General features: G+C 47.3%; 3 protein-coding genes across 7 annotated transcripts in view; 2 read left to right on the forward strand and 1 right to left on the reverse strand.

The window, feature by feature from the left end:
• The window catches only part of cfap65 (cilia and flagella associated protein 65), a 30,858-nt gene extending 13,757 nt beyond the window's left edge, over window positions 1-17,101 (forward strand). For 2 of the 4 annotated variants that reach the window (XM_035392605.1, XM_035392606.1), the window contains 16 exons: window positions 162-375; window positions 2,612-2,740; window positions 3,006-3,182; window positions 3,309-3,375; window positions 3,910-4,020; window positions 4,805-4,996; window positions 10,141-10,299; window positions 10,621-10,764; window positions 11,731-11,844; window positions 12,044-12,187; window positions 12,662-12,712; window positions 13,184-13,407; window positions 14,043-14,150; window positions 14,457-15,023; window positions 15,327-15,461; window positions 15,949-17,101. In XM_035392605.1, the coding sequence (XP_035248496.1) occupies window positions 162-375; window positions 2,612-2,740; window positions 3,006-3,182; window positions 3,309-3,375; window positions 3,910-4,020; window positions 4,805-4,996; window positions 10,141-10,299; window positions 10,621-10,764; window positions 11,731-11,844; window positions 12,044-12,187; window positions 12,662-12,712; window positions 13,184-13,407; window positions 14,043-14,150; window positions 14,457-15,023; window positions 15,327-15,461; window positions 15,949-16,045 (2,633 nt within the window). In that variant the 3' untranslated portion in view covers window positions 16,046-17,101. The remainder of the gene's footprint in view (window positions 1-161; window positions 376-2,611; window positions 2,741-3,005; window positions 3,183-3,308; window positions 3,376-3,909; window positions 4,021-4,804; window positions 4,997-10,140; window positions 10,300-10,620; window positions 10,765-11,730; window positions 11,845-12,043; window positions 12,188-12,661; window positions 12,713-13,183; window positions 13,408-14,042; window positions 14,151-14,456; window positions 15,024-15,326; window positions 15,462-15,948) is intronic. The other 2 variants (XM_035392607.1, XM_035392608.1) reach the window with 2 other exon arrangements.
• LOC118213617 (fibronectin-like) overlaps window positions 16,734-19,907 on the reverse strand; it is a 39,196-nt gene continuing 36,022 nt past the window's right edge. The window contains exons 43-44 of one of the 2 annotated variants that reach the window (XR_004762474.1): window positions 17,416-18,266; window positions 16,734-17,255 (exon numbers count right to left, since the gene is read on the reverse strand). Coding sequence is in view for 1 of the 2 variants with exons in the window: in XM_035392604.1 (XP_035248495.1) it covers window positions 18,192-18,266 (75 nt within the window). In the remaining variant the exon portion in view is untranslated. Of the gene's footprint in view, window positions 18,267-19,907 lie in introns of both variants that reach the window. The other variant, XM_035392604.1, reaches the window with a different exon arrangement.
• Window positions 18,852-19,907, forward strand: part of cpo (carboxypeptidase O) — a 79,239-nt gene continuing 78,183 nt past the window's right edge. Inside the window, exons 1-2 of the mRNA XM_035392610.1 lie at window positions 18,852-19,029; window positions 19,717-19,792. The gene's annotated coding sequence lies outside the window, so the exon portion shown is untranslated. The remainder of the gene's footprint in view (window positions 19,030-19,716; window positions 19,793-19,907) is intronic.

The raw sequence follows: 19,907 nt of genomic DNA on the forward strand, positions 1-19,907 counted from the left end.
CCTCAGGAGAGCTGTGATTGGTGCCTCTCTCCCTCAGGAGTGCTGTGATTGGTGCGTCTCTCCCTCTGGAGAGCTATGATTGGTGCCTCTCTCCCTCAGGAGAGCTGTTATTGGTTCCTCTCTCCCTCAGGAGAGCCGTGATTGGTTCCTCTCTCCCTCAGGCTCAGAGCTGGCGGGGCCGGCGCGCCTGTGCCAGGTGAAGGCCGAGGGCGTGTTCCCGGTGCTGCAGGTGACGGACGCGCGGGGGAGCGGGGGCGTGGCGGGCCTGAGCAAGCTGCAGCTGTGGGGGCTCTTCTCCCTGGACGCCCTCAACGCCTACCTGCGCCGTGACCCCACCCCGCCCGAACTCACCTACAGGGTGCCCACGCGACACAGGTGCACCTGCACAGTGATAATGAGCCCTATAGGAGCACCGCTGCACTGCGTCCAGTTTCGCCTGGAGCGGTCACTGCGTGTTCTGCTCATGTTTAGGGAAGTCTGAACAGTGCTTGTGTCATGGTTTGTGTGTGTGTATGTGTGTGTAGTATGCGTGTGTGTGTGTGTGTGTAGTATGTGCTGTGTGTGTGTGTGTGTGTGTGTGTGCGCATGCGTGTGTGTAGTATGCGTTTGTGTGTGTGTGTGTGTCTGTGTGTGTAGTATGCGTGTGTGTGTGTGTGTGTAGTATGTGCTGTGTGTGTGTGTGTGTGTGTGCGCATGCGTGTGTGTAGTATGCGTTTGTGTGTGTGTGTGTGTCTGTGTGTGTGTGTATGTATGTGTGTGTGTGTATATGATTGGCTCATGGTGTGAGTGTGTGTGTGTGTGTGTAGTATGTGTGTGTGTGTGTGTGTGTGTAGTATGTGCTGTGTGTATGTGTGTGTATGCACACGCGTGTGTGTAGTATGCGTTTGTGTGTGTGTGTGTGTGTTTGTGTGTGTGTGTGTAGTATGTGCTGTGTGTGTGTGTCTGTGTGTGTGTGTGTGTGTCTGTGTGTGTGTGTGTAGTATGTGCTGTGTGTGTGTGTGTGTGTGCGCACACGTGTGTGTAGTATGCGTTTGTGTGTGTGTGTGTGTCTGTGTGTGTGTATGTATGTGTGTGTGTGTATATGATTGGCTCATGGTGTGAGTGTGTGTGTGTATATATGTCTGGCTCATGGTGTGAGTGTGTGTGTGTGTATATATGTCTGGCTCATGGTGTGAGTGTGTGTGTGTATATATGTCTGGCTCATGGTGTGAGTGTGTGTGTGTATATATGATTGGCTCATGGTGTGAGTGTGTGTGTATATGATTGGCTCATGGTGTGAGTGTGTGTGTGTATATGTCTGGCTCATGGTGTGAGTGTGTGTGTGTATATATGATTGGCTCATGGTGTGAGTGTGTGTGTATATGATTGGCTCATGGTGTGAGTGTGTGTGTGTATATGTCTGGCTCATGGTGTGAGTGTGTGTGCGTATATATGATTGGCTCATGGTGTGAGTGTGTGTGTATATGATTGGCTCATGGTGTGAGTGTGTGTGTGTATATGATTGGCTCATGGTGTGAGTGTGTGTGTGTATATATGTCTGGCTCATGGTGTGAGTGTGTGTGTGTATATGATTGGCTCATGGTGTGAGTGTGTGTGTGTGTATATGATTGGCTCATGGTGTGAGTGTGTGTGTGTATATGATTGGCTCATGGTGTGAGTGTGTGTGTGTATATGATTGGCTCATGGTGTGAGTGTGTGTGTATATGTCTGGCTCATGGTGTGAGTGTGTGTGTGTATATGATTGGCTCATGGTGTGTGTGTGTGTGTGTGTGAGTGTGTGTATGTATGTCTGGCTCATGGTGTGAGTGTGTGTGTATATGTCTGGCTCATGGTGTGAGTGTGTGTGTGTGTATATATGTCTGGCTCATGGTGTGAGTGTGTGTGTATATGTCTGGCTCATGGTGTGAGTGTGTGTGTGTGTATATATGTCTGGCTCATGGTGTGAGTGTGTGTGTATATATGTCTGGCTCATGCTGTGAGTGTGTGTGTATATGATTGGCTCATGGTGTGAGTGTGTGTATACATGTCTGGCTCATGCTGTGTGTGTGTGTGTGTGTATATATGTCTGGCTCATGGTGTGAGTGTGTGTGTGTGTATATATGTCTGGCTCATGGTGTGAGTGTGTGTGTATATATGTCTGGCTCATGCTGTGAGTGTGTGTGTATATGATTGGCTCATGGTGTGAGTGTGTGTATACATGTCTGGCTCATGCTGTGTGTGTGTGTGTGTGTATATATGTCTGGCTCATGGTGTGAGTGTGTGTGTGTATATGTGTGTGTGTGTGTATATGTCTGGCTCATGGTGTGTGTGTGTGTGTGTGTGTGTGTGTGTGTGTGTGTGTGTGTGTGTGTATACATGTCTGGCTCATGGTGTGTGAGTGTGTGTGTGTATATATGTCTGGCTCATGGTGTGAGTGTGTGTGTGTATGTCTGGCTCATGCTGTGAGTGTGTGTGTGAGTGTGTGAGTGTGTGTGTGAGTGTGTGAGTGTGTGTGTGAGTGTGTGAGTGTGTGTGTGTGAATGTGTGAGTGTGTGTGTGAGTGTGTGTGTGTGAGTGTGTGTGTATGTATGTGTGTGTGTGTATATGATTGGCTCATGGTGTGTCTCTCTAGTCTCCAGGGCTCTCCCTGCTTCCTGACTCCAGTGCTGTTGGACTTCAGCTTCAGTGCAGCACCGTTGGGCTCAGAAGCCTCCAGTGTGCTGCTCATGCTGGAGAACCCGGGCAGCATCCCTGTGGACTGGTGTGTGTGTGTGTGTATTTGCTTGTGTGCGTAGAGTGCGAATGATTGTGTGTGTCTGTGTAAGAGGCCAGTCCCTCTTCCTCAGCACCACATCCTCGGTTATGCTCCGCCCCCTCTCACAGCAAACTCCGCCCCCTCAGCACTGCCCCGCCCCCTCTCACAGCACACTCCGCCCCCTCAGCACTGCTCCGCCCCCTCTCACAGCGAACCCCGCCCCCTCAGCACTGCTCCGCCCCCCCTCTCACTGTGCTGCTCTCTGTCTCAGGTGCTTCCTGTTCCCGGAGGACCAGCAGCTGGAGCTGGAGTGCTGGGCGGAGAGCGTGGAGTTCAGCCCCGCGGAGCTGCAGCAGATGAAGGTGCAGGAGCACAGGCTGTTTTCCGTTTCCCCCCGCTCGGGAACGCTGCACCCTGGCCAGCAGAGGGCAGTGCAGCTCACTCACAGGTCAGGACAGGCGCAGACAATTCATGTTCCAGATTGCTAAATTAAAATGGAAGTCAGATTTAGACGTTTTCTGCAGTCAGTCGTTTTGATATAAGCAAATGCTAAGATAATCTCTTCTTCTCTTAGGCATGACTTTGCTGGAAGTGACCTCCTCCCAGTCCTTCTGAAATTATCCCATGGCAGAGAAATCCTGGTGAGATCCCCTTTCACATTATAGCCCTTTCCCACTGTAGAGCTGGAACCAGACCTGCTCATTATACCCCTGTCCCACTGCAGAGCTGGAACCAGGCTGGCTCATTATAGCCCTTTCCCACTGTAGAGCTGGAACCAGGCTGGTTCATGATCCTATGAATATCTGTTGTTTTTATTCTTTGAATATATATGTATGTCATATTATTTTAACTTAAGGGCAACATATTTCTACATACCCTGTCTTTGCATAAGATAAATGTTGAATGCAAACTGCAGTACAGACTGTGCTTGTATGTAAGTCTGTAGCTTATTCTTCTGCCTAGTTGGCTTTGCAGATGTTAGGCCAGAATAGTGTTCATTGTTCTCGGCTAGAAATAGCTGTTCAAAATAAGTAATTGTACCTTACTGAACTCGTGTTCAGCAGTTGTCTACGACCATGAAATGCACATTTTTGTACGTCGCTTTGGATAAAAGCGTCTGCCAAATGAATGTAATGTAATGTCTGTATGTGCACGCGTGTTCCCCTGTCTCCCAGCTGAATTTCCTTGGCGTGACAGTGGAGAGAGACAGGCCGTATGTTCACTTCCCCTCCAGCCGACACACCTTCACACCTGTGCCCGTCGGGGGGTTCAGCCCCCCCAAACAGGTGAGCAGCGTCAGCGCTGAGCTCTGATTGGACCGTGTCCAGAACCTTCTCTGTGCCTTCTGCTCTCAGTCTCCTTCATCTGCTTACTGTTAATGTTAACGATTACAATTATTATTTATTTCTATTGATATTATGATATTATCGACGGGTGTATAGGCAATATAATAGAGTGTGTTACTCTAGGTGTATGAGCTGTATAATAGAGTGTGTTATTATACAGGTGTATGAGCTGTATAATGGAGGGTGTTATTCTAGGTGTATGAGCTGTATAATGGAGGGTGTTATTGTAGGTGTATGAGCTGTATAATGGAGGGTGTTATTCTAGGTGTATGAGCTGTATAACGGAGGGTGTTATTCTAGGTGTATGAGCTGTATAATGGAGGGTGTTATTCTAGGTGTATGAGCTGTATAATGGAGGGTGTTATTCTAGGTGTATGAGCTGTATAATGGAGGGTGTTATTCTAGGTGTATGAGCTGTATAATGGAGGGTGTTATTATACAGGTGTATGAGCTGTATAATAGAGTGTGTTATTCTAGGTGTATGAGCTGTATAATGGAGGGTGTTATTCTAGGTGTATGAGCTGTATAATGGAGGGTGTTATTCTAGGTGTATGAGCTGTATAATAGAGTGTGTTATTCTAGGTGTATGAGCTGTATAATGGAGGGTGTTATTCTAGGTGTATGAGCTGTATAATGGAGGGTGTTATTATACAGGTGTATGAGCTGTATAATAGAGTGTGTTATTCTAGGTGTATGAGCTGTATAATGGAGGGTGTTATTCTAGGTGTATGAGCTGTATAATGGAGGGGCAGTCCCTGTGAGGTTCCATATTGACACCGCGCCCCTGGAGCGGCTGACGGAGGACAATTTCGGGCACCCGGTTCTGCAGTGCCTCACCCCCCGTGGGGAGGTGCAGTCCGGCCGCACGGCCAGCCTGGAGTGGATCTTCTCCCCCCTGGAGGCGAAGACCTACACAGTGCGTGATCCTCGCTCGCCCCGTCTCTCTCTCTCTCTGTCTCTCCGTCGCCCCGTCTCTCTCTCTGTCTGTCTCTCCGTCACCCCGTCTCCCTCTCTGTCTCTCCGTCACCCCGTCTCTCTCTCTCTCTGTCTCTCCGTCACCCCGTCTCCCTCTCTGTCTCTCCGTCACCCCGTCTCCCTCTCTGTCTCTCCGTCACCCCGTCTCTCTCTCTCTCTGTCTCTCCGTCACCCCGTCTCCCTCTCTGTCTCTCCATCACCCCGTCTCTCTCTCTCTCTGTCTCTCCGTCACCCCGTCTCCCTCTCTGTCTCTCCATCACCCCGTCTCCCTCTCTCTCTGTCTCTCCATCACCCCGTCTCTCTCTCTCTCTGTCTCACCATCACTTTATGTTTCTGAGTGTCGGCCTGGACACGTTGTGCTACAGGTTATTGTGTTTTTATAGTCTTACATCATATTTTATGGTTTTATATTTCTCTTCTTACGGCATATTATGTGCGTAGTCTGTACGTATTTAGGTATGTGCACTTTGGTTCTTGGTTAGCATGGCTAACTTGCGTTAGAGCTTTAGTGATATTGCTATGTTGTTGGCCAGGTCTGGCCCTGTGGCTCACATTGATCCTCTGAGTGCGTTAGTGTGTGTGTGTAGTGTACGCTGAGTGTGTTAGTGTGTATGTGTAGTGTACGCTGAGTGCGTTAGTGTGTATGTGTAGTGTACGCTGAGTGCGTTAGTGTGTGTGTGTGTGTGTAGTGTACGCTGAGTGCGTTAGTGTGTGTGTGTAGTGTACGCTGAGTGCGTTAGTGTGTATGTGTAGTGTACGCTGAGTGCGTTAGTGTGTATGTGTAGTGTACGCTGAGTGCGTTAGTGTGTGTGTGTAGTGTACGCTGAGTGCGTTAGTGTGTATGTGTAGTGTACTCTGAGTGCGTTAGTGTGTATGTGTAGTGTACGTTGAGTGCGTTAGTGTGTATGTGTAGTGTACGCTGAGTGTGTTAGTGTGTATGTGTAGTGTACGCTGAGTGCGTTAGTGTGTATGTGTAGTGTACGCTGAGTGTGTCAGTGTGTATGTGTAGTGTACGCTGAGTGCGTTAGTGTGTATGTGTAGTGTACGCTGAGTGCGTTAGTGTGTATGTGTAGTGTACGCTGAGTGCGTTAGTGTGTATGTGTAGTGTACGCTGAGTGCGTTAGTGTGTATGTGTAGTGTACGCTGAGTGCGTTAGTGTGTATGTGTAGTGTACGCTGAGTGTGTCAGTGTGTATGTGTAGTGTACGCTGAGTGCGTTAGTGTGTATGTGTAGTGTACGCTGAGTGCGTTAGTGTGTGTGTGTAGTGTACGCTGAGTGCGTTAGTGTGTATGTGTAGTGTACGCTGAGTGTGTTAGTGTGTATGTGTAGTGTACGCTGAGTGCGTTAGTGTGTGTGTGTAGTGTACGCTGAGTGCGTTAGTGTGTATGTGTAGTGTACGCTGAGTGCGTTAGTGTGTATGTGTAGTGTACGCTGAGTGCGTTAGTGTGTATGTGTAGTGTACGCTGAGTGCGTTAGTGTGTATGTGTAGTGTACGCTGAGTGCGTTAGTGTGTATGTGTAGTGTACGCTGAGTGCGTTAGTGTGTGTGTGTAGTGTACGCTGAGTGCGTTAGTGTATATGTGTAGTGTACGCTGAGTGCGTTAGTGTGTATGTGTAGTGTACGCTGAGTGCGTTAGTGTGTGTGTGTAGTGTACGCTGAGTGCGTTAGTGTATATGTGTAGTGTACGCTGAGTGCGTTAGTGTGTATGTGTAGTGTACGCTGAGTGCGTTAGTGTGTGTGTGTAGTGTACGCTGAGTGCGTTAGTGTGTATGTGTAGTGTACGCTGAGTGTGTTAGTGTGTATGTGTAGTGTACGCTGAGTGCGTTAGTGTGTATGTGTAGTGTACGCTGAGTGCGTTAGTGTGTATGTGTAGTGTATGCTGAGTGTGTTAGTGTGTATGTGTAGTGTACTCTGAGTGCGTTAGTGTGTATGTGTAGTGCACGCTGAGTGCGTTAGTGTGTATGTGTAGTGTACGCTGAGTGCGTTAGTGTGTATGTGTAGTGTACGCTGAGTGCGTTAGTGTGTATGTGTAGTGTACGCTGAGTGCGTTAGTGTGTATGTGTAGTGTACGCTGAGTGCGTTAGTGTGTATGTGTAGTGTACGCTGAGTGCGTTAGTGTGTATGTGTAGTGTACGCTGAGTGCGTTAGTGTGTGTGTGTAGTGTACGCTGAGTGCGTTAGTGTGTATGTGTAGTGTACGCTGAGTGCGTTAGTGTGTATGTGTAGTGTACGCTGAGTGCGTTAGTGTGTATGTGTAGTGTACGCTGAGTGCGTTAGTGTGTATGTGTAGTGTACGCTGAGTGCGTTAGTGTGTGTGTGTAGTGTACGCTGAGTGCGTTAGTGTGTATGTGTAGTGTACGCTGAGTGCGTTAGTGTGTATGTGTAGTGTACGCTGAGTGCGTTAGTGTGTATGTGTAGTGTACGCTGAGTGTGTTAGTGTGTATGTGTAGTGTACGCTGAGTGCGTTAGTGTGTATGTGTAGTGTACGCTGAGTGCGTTAGTGTGTATGTGTAGTGTACGCTGAGTGCGTTAGTGTGTATGTGTAGTGCACGCTGAGTGCGTTAGCGTGTATGTGTAGTGCACGCTGAGTGCGTTAGCGTGTATGTGTAGTGTACGCTGAGTGCGTTAGTGTGTATGTGTAGTGTACGCTGAGTGCGTTAGTGTGTATGTGTAGTGTACTCTGAGTGTGTTAGTGTGTATGTGTAGTGTACGCTGAGTGTGTTAGTGGGTATGTGTAGTGTACGCTGAGTGCGTTAGTGTGTATGTGTAGTGTACGCTGAGTGTGTCAGTGTGTATGTGTAGTGTACGCTGAGTGCGTTAGTGTGTATGTGTAGTGTACGCTGAGTGCGTCAGTGTGTATGTGTAGTGTACGCTGAGTGTGTTAGTGTGTATGTGTAGTGTACGCTGAGTGCGTTAGTGTGTATGTGTAGTGTACGCTGAGTGCGTTAGTGTGTATGTGTAGTGTACGCTGAGTGCGTCAGTGTGTATGTGTAGTGTACGCTGAGTGCGTTAGTGTGTATGTGTAGTGTACGCTGAGTGTGTTAGTGTGTATGTGTAGTGTATGTGTAGTGTACGCTGAGTGCGTTAGTGTGTATGTGTCGTGTACGCTGAGTGCGTCAGTGTGTATGTGTAGTGTACGCTGAGTGTGTCAGTGTGTATGTGTAGTGTACGCTGAGTGCGTTAGTGTGTATGTGTAGTGTACGCTGAGTGCGTTAGTGTGTATGTGTAGTGTACGCTGAGTGCGTTAGTGTGTATGTGTAGTGTACGCTGAGTGCGTTAGTGTGTATGTGTAGTGTACGCTGAGTGCGTTAGTGAGTATGTGTAGTGTACGCTGAGTGCGTTAGTGTGTATGTGTAGTGTACGCTGAGTGCGTTAGTGTGTGTGTGTAGTGTACGCTGAGTGCGTTAGTGTGTATGTGTAGTGTACGCTGAGTGCGTTAGTGTGTATGTGTAGTGTACGCTGAGTGCGTTAGTGTGTGTGTGTAGTGTACGCTGAGTGCGTTAGTGTGTGTGTGTAGTGTACGCTGAGTGCGTTAGTGTGTATGTGTAGTGTACGCTGAGTGCGTTAGTGTGTGTGTGTAGTGTACGCTGAGTGCGTTAGTGTGTATGTGTAGTGTACGCTGAGTGCGTTAGTGTGTATGTGTAGTGTACGCTGAGTGCGTTAGTGTGTATGTGTAGTGTACGCTGAGTGCGTTAGTGTGTATGTGTAGTGTACGCTGAGTGTGTTAGTGTGTATGTGTAGTGTACTCTGAGTGCGTTAGTGTGTATGTGTAGTGCACGCTGAGTGCGTTAGTGTGTATGTGTAGTGTACGCTGAGTGCGTTAGTGTGTATGTGTAGTGTACGCTGAGTGCGTTAGTGTGTATGTGTAGTGTACGCTGAGTGCGTTAGTGTGTATGTGTAGTGTACGCTGAGTGCGTTAGTGTGTATGTGTAGTGTACGCTGAGTGCGTTAGTGTGTATGTGTAGTGTACGCTGAGTGCGTTAGTGTGTGTGTAGTGTACGCTGAGTGCGTTAGTGTGTGTGTGTAGTGTACGCTGAGTGCGTTAGTGTGTATGTGTAGTGTACGCTGAGTGCGTTAGTGTGTATGTGTAGTGTACGCTGAGTGCGTTAGTGTGTATGTGTAGTGTACGCTGAGTGCGTTAGTGTGTGTGTGTAGTGTACGCTGAGTGCGTTAGTGTGTATGTGTAGTGTACGCTGAGTGTGTCAGTGTGTATGTGTAGTGTATGTGTAGTGTACGCTGAGTGTGTTAGTGTGTATGTGTAGTGTACGCTGAGTGCGTTAGTGTGTATGTGTAGTGTACGCTGAGTGCGTTAGTGTGTATGTGTAGTGTACTCTGAGTGTGTTAGCGTGTATGTGTAGTGTACGCTGAGTGTGTTAGTGTGTATGTGTAGTGTACGCTGAGTGCGTTAGTCTGTATGTGTAGTGTACGCTGAGTGTGTTAGTGTGTATGTGTAGTGTGCGCTGAGTACGTTAGTGTGTATGTGTAGTGTACGCTGAGTGCGTTAGTGTGTATGTGTAGTGTACGCTGAGTGCGTTAGTGTGTATGTGTAGTGTACGCTGAGTGCGTTAGTGTGTATGTGTAGTGTACGCTGAGTGCGTTAGTGTGTATGTGTAGTGTACGCTGAGTGTGTTAGTTTGTATGTGTAGTGTCCGCTGAGTGCGTTAGTGTGTATGTGTAGTGTACGCTGAGTGTGTTAGTGTGTATGTGTAGTGTACGCTGAGTGTGTTAGTGTGTGTGTGTAGTGTACGCTGAGTGTGTTAGTGTGTATGTGTAGTGTACGCTGAGTGTGTTAGTGTGTATGTGTAGTGTACGCTGAGTGTGTTAGTGTGTATGTGTAGTGTACGCTGAGTGCGTTAGTGTGTATCTGTAGTGTACGCTGAGTGCGTTAGTGTGTATGTGTAGTGTATGCTGAGTGTGTTAGTGTGTATGTGTAGTGTACGCTGAGTGTGTTAGTGTGTATGTGTAGTGTACGCTGAGTGTGTTAGTGTGTATGTGTAGTGTACGCTGAGTGCGTTAGTGTGTATGTGTAGAGTGCGTTAGTGTGTATGTGTAGTGTACGCTCAGTGACTGTGCTGTGCCCTGCCAGGTGGACGTCCCTGTGCACGTGCTGGAGGGGGACTCAGCGCTGGTGCGGTTCGAGGGCCGGGGGTGGGACGGCCGCTCCGCGGGGGAGGTGCCCCCAGCGCGGCTCCAGGGCTGCCCCGCCTCTGTGCCCAGCACACAGCGGGTGGCCTTACCTGGGCAGGTGAGAAGGCTTCGCCCGCACCAGCTCTCCCTCACTTACAGGAATGTGCTTCAGTTAGCCTAACATCAAGATGTTAGTACCCAGAATTAGGGGAATTCTGAACAAGGTTCTCATGCCTTCCCATGGTGCTTCTGGACTTACTGTGCGTGTGCAGAATCTGATGTTTATTAGAAATGTGTGATTGTTTGTTCAATACTGTGTCTCACCCCTGGCGGTGTGTGTCTCTCTGGGTGTGTTTCTCTCCCTGGCTGTGTCTCACCCCTGGTGTGTGTCTCTCTGGGTGTGTGTCTCACTCCTGGCTGTGTGGGTCTCTCTGTGCAGCTGGTGTTCCTGTCAGAAGAGCGCGTCTCTCTGGGAGATATCCCTGTCTGCTCCCGCAGCACCCGCATCCTCTTCCTCACCAACGTCTCCCTCACAGAGGGAGTCCTCTACACCTGGAACTTGCCCCAAGACCGCAGCCAGCAGGTCTGTGTGTGTGTGTGTGTTTACTGGGCTGTATGTACAGGTGGCGGTGTGTGTTGTATGTGTATGTGTGCTGAATGTGGTGTGCATTTACAGGTGCAGGTGGTTGTGTGTGTTGTATGCGGTATTGTGTGTTTAATGTGGTAGTGTGTGTTGTATGTGGTATTGTGTGTTTATATGGTAGTGTGTGTTGTATGTGGTATTGTGTGTTTAATATGGTATGGTGTGTTGTGTGTGGTATTGTGTGTTTAATATGGTAGGGTGTGTTGTATGTGGCATTGTGTGTTTAATATGGTAGTGTGTTTTGTATGTGGTGTGCATTTACAGGTGCAGGTGGTTGTGTGTGTTGTATATGGTATTGTGTGTTTAATATGGTAGGGTGTGTTGTATGTGGTATTGTGTGTTTAATATGGTAGTGTGTGTTGTATGTGGTATTGTGTGTTTAATATGGTAGGGTGTGTTGTATGTGGTATATATATACATTACATTACATTGTGTGTGTTGTATGTGATATTGTGTGTTTAATATGGTAGGGTGTGTTGTATGTGGTATTGTGTGTTTAATATGATAGTGTGTGTTGTATGTGGTATTGTGTGTTTAATATGGTAGGGTGTGTTGTATGTGGTATTGTGTGTTTAATATGGTAGTGTGTGTTGTATGTGGTATTGTGTGTTTAATATGGTAGGGTGTGTTGTATGTGGTATTGTGTGTTTAATATGGTAGGGTGTGTTGTATGTGGTATATATATACATTACATTGTGTGTGTTGTATGTGGTATTGTGTGTTTAATATGGTAGGGTGTGTTGTATGTGGTATTGTGTGTTTAATATGGTAGTGTGTGTTATATGTGGTATTGTGTGTTTAATATGGTAGGGTGTGTTGTATGTGGTATTGTGTGTTTAATATGGTAGTGTGTGTTGTATGTGGCATTGTGTGTTAGTGTGTGTTGTATGTGGTGTGTATTTACAGGTGCAGGTGGTTCCTGACTCTGGGCTCTTGGATGCAGGACAGAGTGCTCTCTGCATCCTCACCTTACAGGCCTCTGGCACCCCCAGCTTCTACCTGCTGGACCTCATCTGCCAGGTGAGAACTTACAACACACCTCCAATCACAATGCTTGCGCACACACACACGCACACACACACACACACACACACACACACTCGGTCACTGAAAGTGTTGAACTAAATCCCAGGTAGATATGTGAAGTGCTGGGTGACGTAGATACATGTTGTGTGACGGGTGAACATGTGATGTCATTAAGCATGCGGCCCGTTGCTAGGTGACCACAGAGAGAGCCATGGCGCAGCATGAGGACGAGCTGCAGCGGTGGGAGAAGGAGAGAGAGAGGCAGGGGAATGAGTTCACCTTCACAGAGCAGGGCATCGAGCCCCCCGCTCACGCCCTCCTGGAGAAGGACGCCCCGGTGAGGGACCACCTGATCACACGCTCACGGCCCGCCGTGTTCTTTACCGCCATTTCAGACCCCGAGTCACACTGTACCCACAGACTCATACAAACCCTGCAAACAACCTTTTATGAGGCACTGCATAAGTCTCATCGTAAGTTCCTGATCTATGTGGTCACTTCTGGCACTACGATCTTTTCTTCACTCTAGTGTGTTTCTTTTGCACCTCTGCACCTTGAACTAATGCACTTGTTGTACGTCGCTCTGGATAAGAGCGTCTGCTAAATGCCAGTAATGTAATGTCTCACATATCCATATCCTCTTATATCTGCTATATCCAGAAAGACCGCCAAGTGCACCTCTTCCTAAAGCTAACTTCCTAAAGTTAGCGATGAATACATTGAACGCGAATCCTTCTTTTCGGACAATGTTCTTTGACAGCGTGCTCTGCAGGAACCCTACTGATATTTGCTTATTTTTTTCCATCTGTAGGAGTGTGTAACATCCGCACACAGCACAGGCACTACAATTAGGAAGTACAAGGTGAGCCCCAGCAGAATGCTCCTGGGGAGTTTGCTGTCATACCTGGAGTTACACAGTACACAGGACTATGAAGAATTAAAACTTTGAAATATAACAAATGAATAATATTATTTAAATCATTTATGAATAAAGTTAATGCCCTCTCTCACTCTGCCCCATCCCTCTCTCTCTTGCTATTTCAGAGAATGATGAAAATAGAATCCACTTTTTTATTTTCAGTCCTATAACCTATCACCAAATAATATTGAAGATTTAGTGTTAAACATGCTTTTTGTACATGCCAGGACAATATGTTGCAATTTAATATCTGAATATGGCACCAGAAATCCAGGTATTGAATTGATGCTGAATGGAGAGGCGATTTATTTAATAACGACTGTGTGGAGGATATGTTTCTGATGCCAGGTGTGAGGGTAAAGGTTGTTCAATAAAGTTCATTTTTCAAATTCTCTCTCTGTTTCCCTGTGTCAGACTCTGCCTCCCATATGCAGCAGCGACGGTGATCTGTTTGGGGTGACGGGCGCGAGGCCCAGCCGGGAGGAGAGGCGTGCCCGCGGACGGGCCGCCAGGGTCTGGAGGAGGCCGGAGCTGCCCCGCCCCTTCCTGCTGCACCTGGGCGTCACCGCCCGCTCTCACTCCCACCTGGAGTTCCAGAGCTGCTTCCCCTCCCGCCTCAACACGCACTACATACACAGGTAGCCCTGTCTGTAACCCTGTCCGTGCAATTTACACAGGTAGCCCTGTCTGTAACCCTGTCCGTGCAATTTACACAGGTAGCCCTGTCTGTAACCCTGTCTGTGGAATTTACACAGGTAGCCCTGTCTGTAACCCTGTCCGTGGAATTTACACAGGTAGCCCTGCCTGTAACCCTGTGTGTGGAATTTACACAGGTAGCCCTGCCTGTAACCCTGTGTGTGGAATTTACACAGGTAGCCCTGTCTGTAACCCTGTCCGTGGAATTTACACAGGTAGCCCTGTCTGTAACCCTGTCTGTGGAATTTACACAGGTAGCCCTGTGTGTGGAATTTACACAGGTAGCCCTGTCTGTAACCCTGTGTGTGGAATTTACACAGGTAGCCCTGTGTGTGGAATTTACACAGGTAGCCCCTGCCTTATTGCTGTCAGTGGTGGGGTTGTGTGTGTTGGTATATGCCTGTGCGTTAGTGTGTTGTGTCCCTGTGCCTGTGTCTGTGGATGCGTTCAGCCTCTATCCACACAGATCTCTGCTGGAAAATCTCAGTGGGTTCAGCTGCGCAGGAGTATTTTGTTATATTTTGAATGAGGCTTAGCTGTGCAGTGCTGTGTTGTGATATCAGAAATGTTTTTACAGAACTCTGAAGCCTAAATTGCCCTGCCTCCCTCACTCTGGGGACAGATCACTGTTCAGCCATGGTACGGAAAGAGAGATCATCACTCATACTGTCTCCTGCATCCTTAGGTAAGCCACAAATGTGTGTGTGTGTGTGTGTGCGTGTGTGTGGCTTTTGTGTGTGTGTGTGCATGCGTGTGTGCATGTGTGTGCGCGTGTGTGTGTGCGTGAGAGTGAGTGTGTGTGTGTGGGCGTGAATGAGTGAGTATAAGCATGTATCTGTAGTGCTTATGTCTACATGCATTTATGAGTGTCTGAGCATTTGTGTGTATTGCGCAGGTGTGTGTGTGTGTGCCTGCATGTGTGTGACCGTGTGTGTATTTATGTGTTTGTGTGTATGTGAGTGTGTAATAAATACATATGTTTTTTGTACAGGGGCCTCCTGGATGACCCCCAGTTCCAGCAGTCTTTAGTGGACAGCTCGGCAGACCCTGTGCCTTATTTCAGTCAGATACGATCCCGGCCCCAGCGCTTCTCTTCTGCAGAGAGGCCCTCTCTGGACCACAGCCCTGAGTCACAGCACCGTCAGGACACACTGCACGAGTCACAGCACCGTCAGGACACACTACACGAGTCACAGCCCCGTCAGGACATACTGCACGAGTCACAGCACCGTCAGGACATACTGCACGAGTCACAGCACCGTCAGGACACACTACACGAGTCACAGCACCGTCAGGACACACTACACGAGTCACAGCTCTGTCAGGACATACTACACGAGTCACAGCTCCATCAGAACACACTGCTGGAGTCACAGCTCCATCAGAACACACTGCTGGAGTCACAGCTCCATCAGAACACACTGCTGGAGTCACTGCTTCAAGAGGACACGCTGCATGAGTCACAGCTCCATGAGGATGCTATGAGCGAGTCCCAGCTCAGTAATGACTCTCTGCATGAGTCAGACCAGGAGCAGGGGTTACAGGAGGCCATCCGCAGGTGAGCAGGGCGGGTCCGCACTCACTAAATGCGCAGAACTCATTTTAAGGGTCTGCGTATGCTACTACTTGTTAGTATTACTTTTGTGTTGAAAGGTGTAAGATCACAAATATCTGAGTAGAATGTTCTTAACTGAACATTCTAATGCTGATGTCACAGTCACTACTGGTAATTGAAAGCAGGGGAGTTCTAGAACACTGCCTTGGAATTTTGAAACAACGTTCCGAAAAAGCTACTCTACAGAGGGTAGAACGTGCGGACAGAAAGTGCACTGTGTGTGTATATGTGCTTATATTCTCTCAGGCTGCCGGAGTTTGCTGACCTGGTTGAGGATGTGCTACTGAACACGCTGCAGAACCTGATGACCGAAGCTTTCCTGGGGGAGGTGCTTCTGACGGCCCGCCCCCGCACCATCGCGCTGCCGCCGTCCTCAGCCAGGTACACCCACCTGCGCCTACACTACCCATCACACCGCACAACGCCTGTACCACACCTGCATTATATACCACACCACACCTGCATCATACCTGCATTATATACCACACCTGCATCATACCTGCATTATATACCACACCTGCACCTGCATCACACCTGCATTATATACCACACCTGCATCATACCTGCATTATATACCACGCCTGCATCATACCTGCATTATATACCACACCTGCACCTGCATCACACCTGCATTATATACCACACCTGCATCATACCTGCATTATATACCACGCCTGCATCATACCCGCATTATATACCACACCTGCACCTGCATCACACCTGCATTATATACCACACCTGCACCTGCATCACAGAACATCTGCACTACACTACAGAATACCTGCGTTGTCTGTTAGGCTGTGAGCTGTGCTATGACACTGGTGTACTACAGTGTGAGCTATAACGCAGGGGCTGCCTGTTTTCACAGGAAATCTCCCAAGTGCGGCTCGAGGAAGCCTTCTGTAGGCACAGCTGGGATTGAGAAAACTACAGATCCCATCTTCCCCCAGCAGGCCAGCCTGTAGGAGCAGCAGGGAAGTTATTTAATCAGATAGTGGAAGGACGTTTTATTTTTAACCTTTAATTCCTTTTTGAAAATAATTTCTGGTATCATGTCTTGAAAGGCATTGTTATAAATCTAAATATTCCAAACAGTTTTTCAGGCATTTCAGCATTTATTTGGTATGCTTGCCATTATGCAGTCCAGATGTATTCATTTGACCTTTATATGCACAAATGTTAAATAAAACTGCTGCGTTGCGCTGAGTCCAAGCAGAACCCTAAATCATGAAAATCTCATCAAAAACTAAAGCATTTGCACCGATGTCTGGGATCCACTCCTGCCTGTGTCTAGAAACTAACAACTGTCACTGTGGGAGAATCCTGTAGAGGGCAGCCTCATCACTTACTCTAAAATGGGGAAGTAAGATGTCTTTATTTAATTATTAAACTTGCATGGAATGTTTCTATGGTTTTAACTACTGAAATCCAAGTTAAATATGCTGTAATAACACTGTGACCACTAGGTGGAGCTGTTGAGGTTCCCTGAGTGAGGAAGAAGTAAATGTCAACATTGTGAAACTTATGGCCATTATGGACAGAGAGAGGCCATCTTATTTTCCTGTGTTTGAATGTTGCTTTTATAATGATGAGTGAGGTCACACTTTGTGCTCGGCATCTTTCATTATCAGAAATGAGACATCATATGCTTACTTTGGTTCTTTGTAGAACTTTATTAAAAAGGGGATTTCTGTCCACAGTAGTAAAGACTTTTGCGCCTACAGTATAAAAATAAAAAGAAAGTTTACACCCCAAATTTTTGCTTTTACACAGAATGCCTGGTTAAAAAGGGATAAATAAAAGATTTGAAGGTCTGAAAAATCACGACCCAAATCAGTGTAGAAAATTGGGTGTCTGTCAGAAATGGTCCCACACTCTGAGAAGAGCCCATTGCACCGAGCAAAGAACACAAACCCCGTGGGGAAGGTTGGTGTGTGCAAACACGTGCATATGCAGACAATCAGACCTTCATTTCTGAGCTTCCTCACGTGAGTAAAGAACAGTGTGACAGTTAAGTATGGCGGTATGGAAAAAAACATAAGAGGGCATTTCTAAAAAGTATCATCGTTATATTTCAGAATGCGGCAGGCACAGGGCCACTGTTTCAGACAGGAGATTGGGAGTTACGGGATGGGAGGTGTTCCTGAATGCTCACACCCACAGGGGTCCCCAAAACTACACTAACGCTCACCCACAGGGGTCCCCCAAATTACCACTCACCCACAGGGGTCCCCAAAACTACACTAACGCTCACCCACAGGGGTCCCCCAAATTACCACTCACCCACAGGGGTCCCCAAAACTACACTAACGCTCACCCACAGGGGTCCCCAAACCTACACTAACGCTCACCCACAGGGGTCCCCCAAACTACACTAACGCTCACCCACAGGGGTCCCCCAAATTACCACTCACCCACAGGGGTCCCCCAAACTACCACTCACCCACAAGGGTCCCCCAAACTATCACTCACCCCCAAGGGTCCCCCAAACTACCACTCACCCACAGGGGTACCCCAAACTACACTAATGCTCAACCACCGGGGTCTGCCAAACTACACTACCATCCACTCGCCCACAGGGGTCCCCCAAACTACCACTTACCCACAGGGGTCCCCCAAACTACCACTCACCCAAAGGGTTCCCCAAACAACACTAACGCTCACCCACAGGGGTCCCCAAACTACACTACACTCACCCACAGGGGTCCTCCCTACTACCGCCCACCCACAGGCATCTTTGTGGGGCAAGAACCTCCCAAAATGAAAACTCCACAGGCTTGGGGGGCAGAAACACTGGGGACATTTTACAGGGAACGGGCTCTTCTCTTTTTTTTCTTTACAGTGTCTCAAAGAGGGAGGAAAAACAGAATTGAAATGAACAAGATGACAAATACACAAAGAAAGCCCTTTCTGAACAAGCACCTTAGGTGGAGCTGCAGAGGGATGTGGGGTAGAGATCCCTGGGCGTGGTAAGGGCGTGGTAAGGGTGTGGTCAGGGAATGAGGGGGTGTGTATGACGGTACACAGGTGTTAGGACGGTCTCAAGTTAGGAGTGCCCTGGGAAAAAGGGTGCTGTGTTTTCGGTTTTCTTAGGGGGTGGTGGTGGTCCATTTACTCCCTTGGATTGTCTGTGTCAGCATCTGCAAGTAGCTCTGGTCTGAGGCACTCGACTGGGCAATGGATATTCTACAGGAGAGAGAAAAGTACAGTCAGCTCAGCGTTCTTTCTCTGTTTTTTCATTCTGCACCACACTACACCTTTCCTTAGTAGTGGTAGGTCAATTCCAGCAAATGTTATTCCATTTGTCCAATTACATTCAAAATGTTAGTTTGAAGTCTATTTCAAAATTCCCCTTTCTAAATGACTGCAGAAATATAACCGAATAAAGCTTCTTCAAATGAACGGTTAATTTAAAAATGAATGTATCCCGTATTTACAGTTTAGTTTTTTAATATTTTAGGTTACTCGTTAGATATTAAACTGGGCTAATTGCTAAAACTGTCTTTACGCCTTGAAAGACTGACGCACATTTAATTAGATATAGCCAAGAAAAAGTTTAGGCTTATGTATTTTATAAACTAATCTTTTGGTTATTCATTTTGAATGTAATGGTTCAATTTAAATCTCATTCAGTTTTGGCAAGAAGAAATTTCGCTGCTGGTTCAGCATCTCAGATATGCAGGTGAATTTGGAGCCGAACCTATAATAGGTGTAGGCTACTCCGCGCATGTCAGTTGCCTGCTGTCCTCGCGATCAAAGGAAAAACATGAATGGCGTCAACTTCTGATCCTCTCACAGCTTGCACGTTGAGTAGGCCTACCTAAACGCCATGCCTGCACGAAGACCCTTCATTTTCGATCGCGTTTGAGCACTTCTCCCGAGTCGCAAATTGTATAGAAAAAACCATGCCAAGCTGCACGAAAACACAAACATGAAAGCTCACAAATCGGTAAGTAAACTGGGTTTTATTGCAGTCGTGGTCGGGCGTATCTTAGGATACTGTTTGAGCTCGCTGTCTGCAGAAACGGAGGTCAAGTGGATCGCGGTTGTTTGAACACGATTTGCATGTTGCCTTGAGTGAACATTGTGCTGTGGTTGTGTGACTTTAGTTTTCTCTCGTATGGCCTGCTAACTGGAAAATAAGTTCAGTAGAAGGCTCCAAAAACGTATTGTAGTTTGCATTTTGCTTTAATCCAGTTGGATCCATTTGGATTGGTCATGATCTTTTTTTTTTTCTGCTTGTTTGCCATACGTGGATTTTATACAGTAGGCCAGTGGGTTGGGATTGTCTGCTATTGACTGCTAGCATGTGTTACAAATAACGTTGATTGCTGTTGTATGACATGATAAATGTATGTGTGCTCATATAGGCTACATGTTTTGTACAAAATAGATTGCTGGTGATCATGTATAAAGCTGCATGCTAGTGTGGCTAAACGCTAACACCTGGAAAGTAGAACCGACGGGAGGGTTTAGTTTATTTTGTGCACAGGAAATAAAACATTCAGTCTTTCATATTGCTAGGTAAATCTGGCGTTTGGTTTATCTTCGTTTTTGTTTTGGATTGTTTCACCTAATTTAAACTTTGGGTTGATGTTTTACGATATTTTCGCGTATTCTGTTTCTACTGCTAAAGGTGGTACCGCTGTGGGATTGGTTGTTGTTGGAGGGATCAGTACATAAACCCGCTCTGGTACTTGAACAGGGCGCAGGTAAGCAACGTTGTTTCCACAAATACCTGTGCTGTGCTTGCAGTCTTCACTGATGTGTTTGGTTTGATGTAGATTGTATTTACTGGTGATTATCTGTTTATTTTGATATAGGATA

Source organism: Anguilla anguilla, chromosome 15 (genome assembly GCF_013347855.1).
Source record: "Anguilla anguilla isolate fAngAng1 chromosome 15, fAngAng1.pri, whole genome shotgun sequence".
Lineage (NCBI taxonomy): Eukaryota > Metazoa > Chordata > Actinopteri > Anguilliformes > Anguillidae > Anguilla > Anguilla anguilla.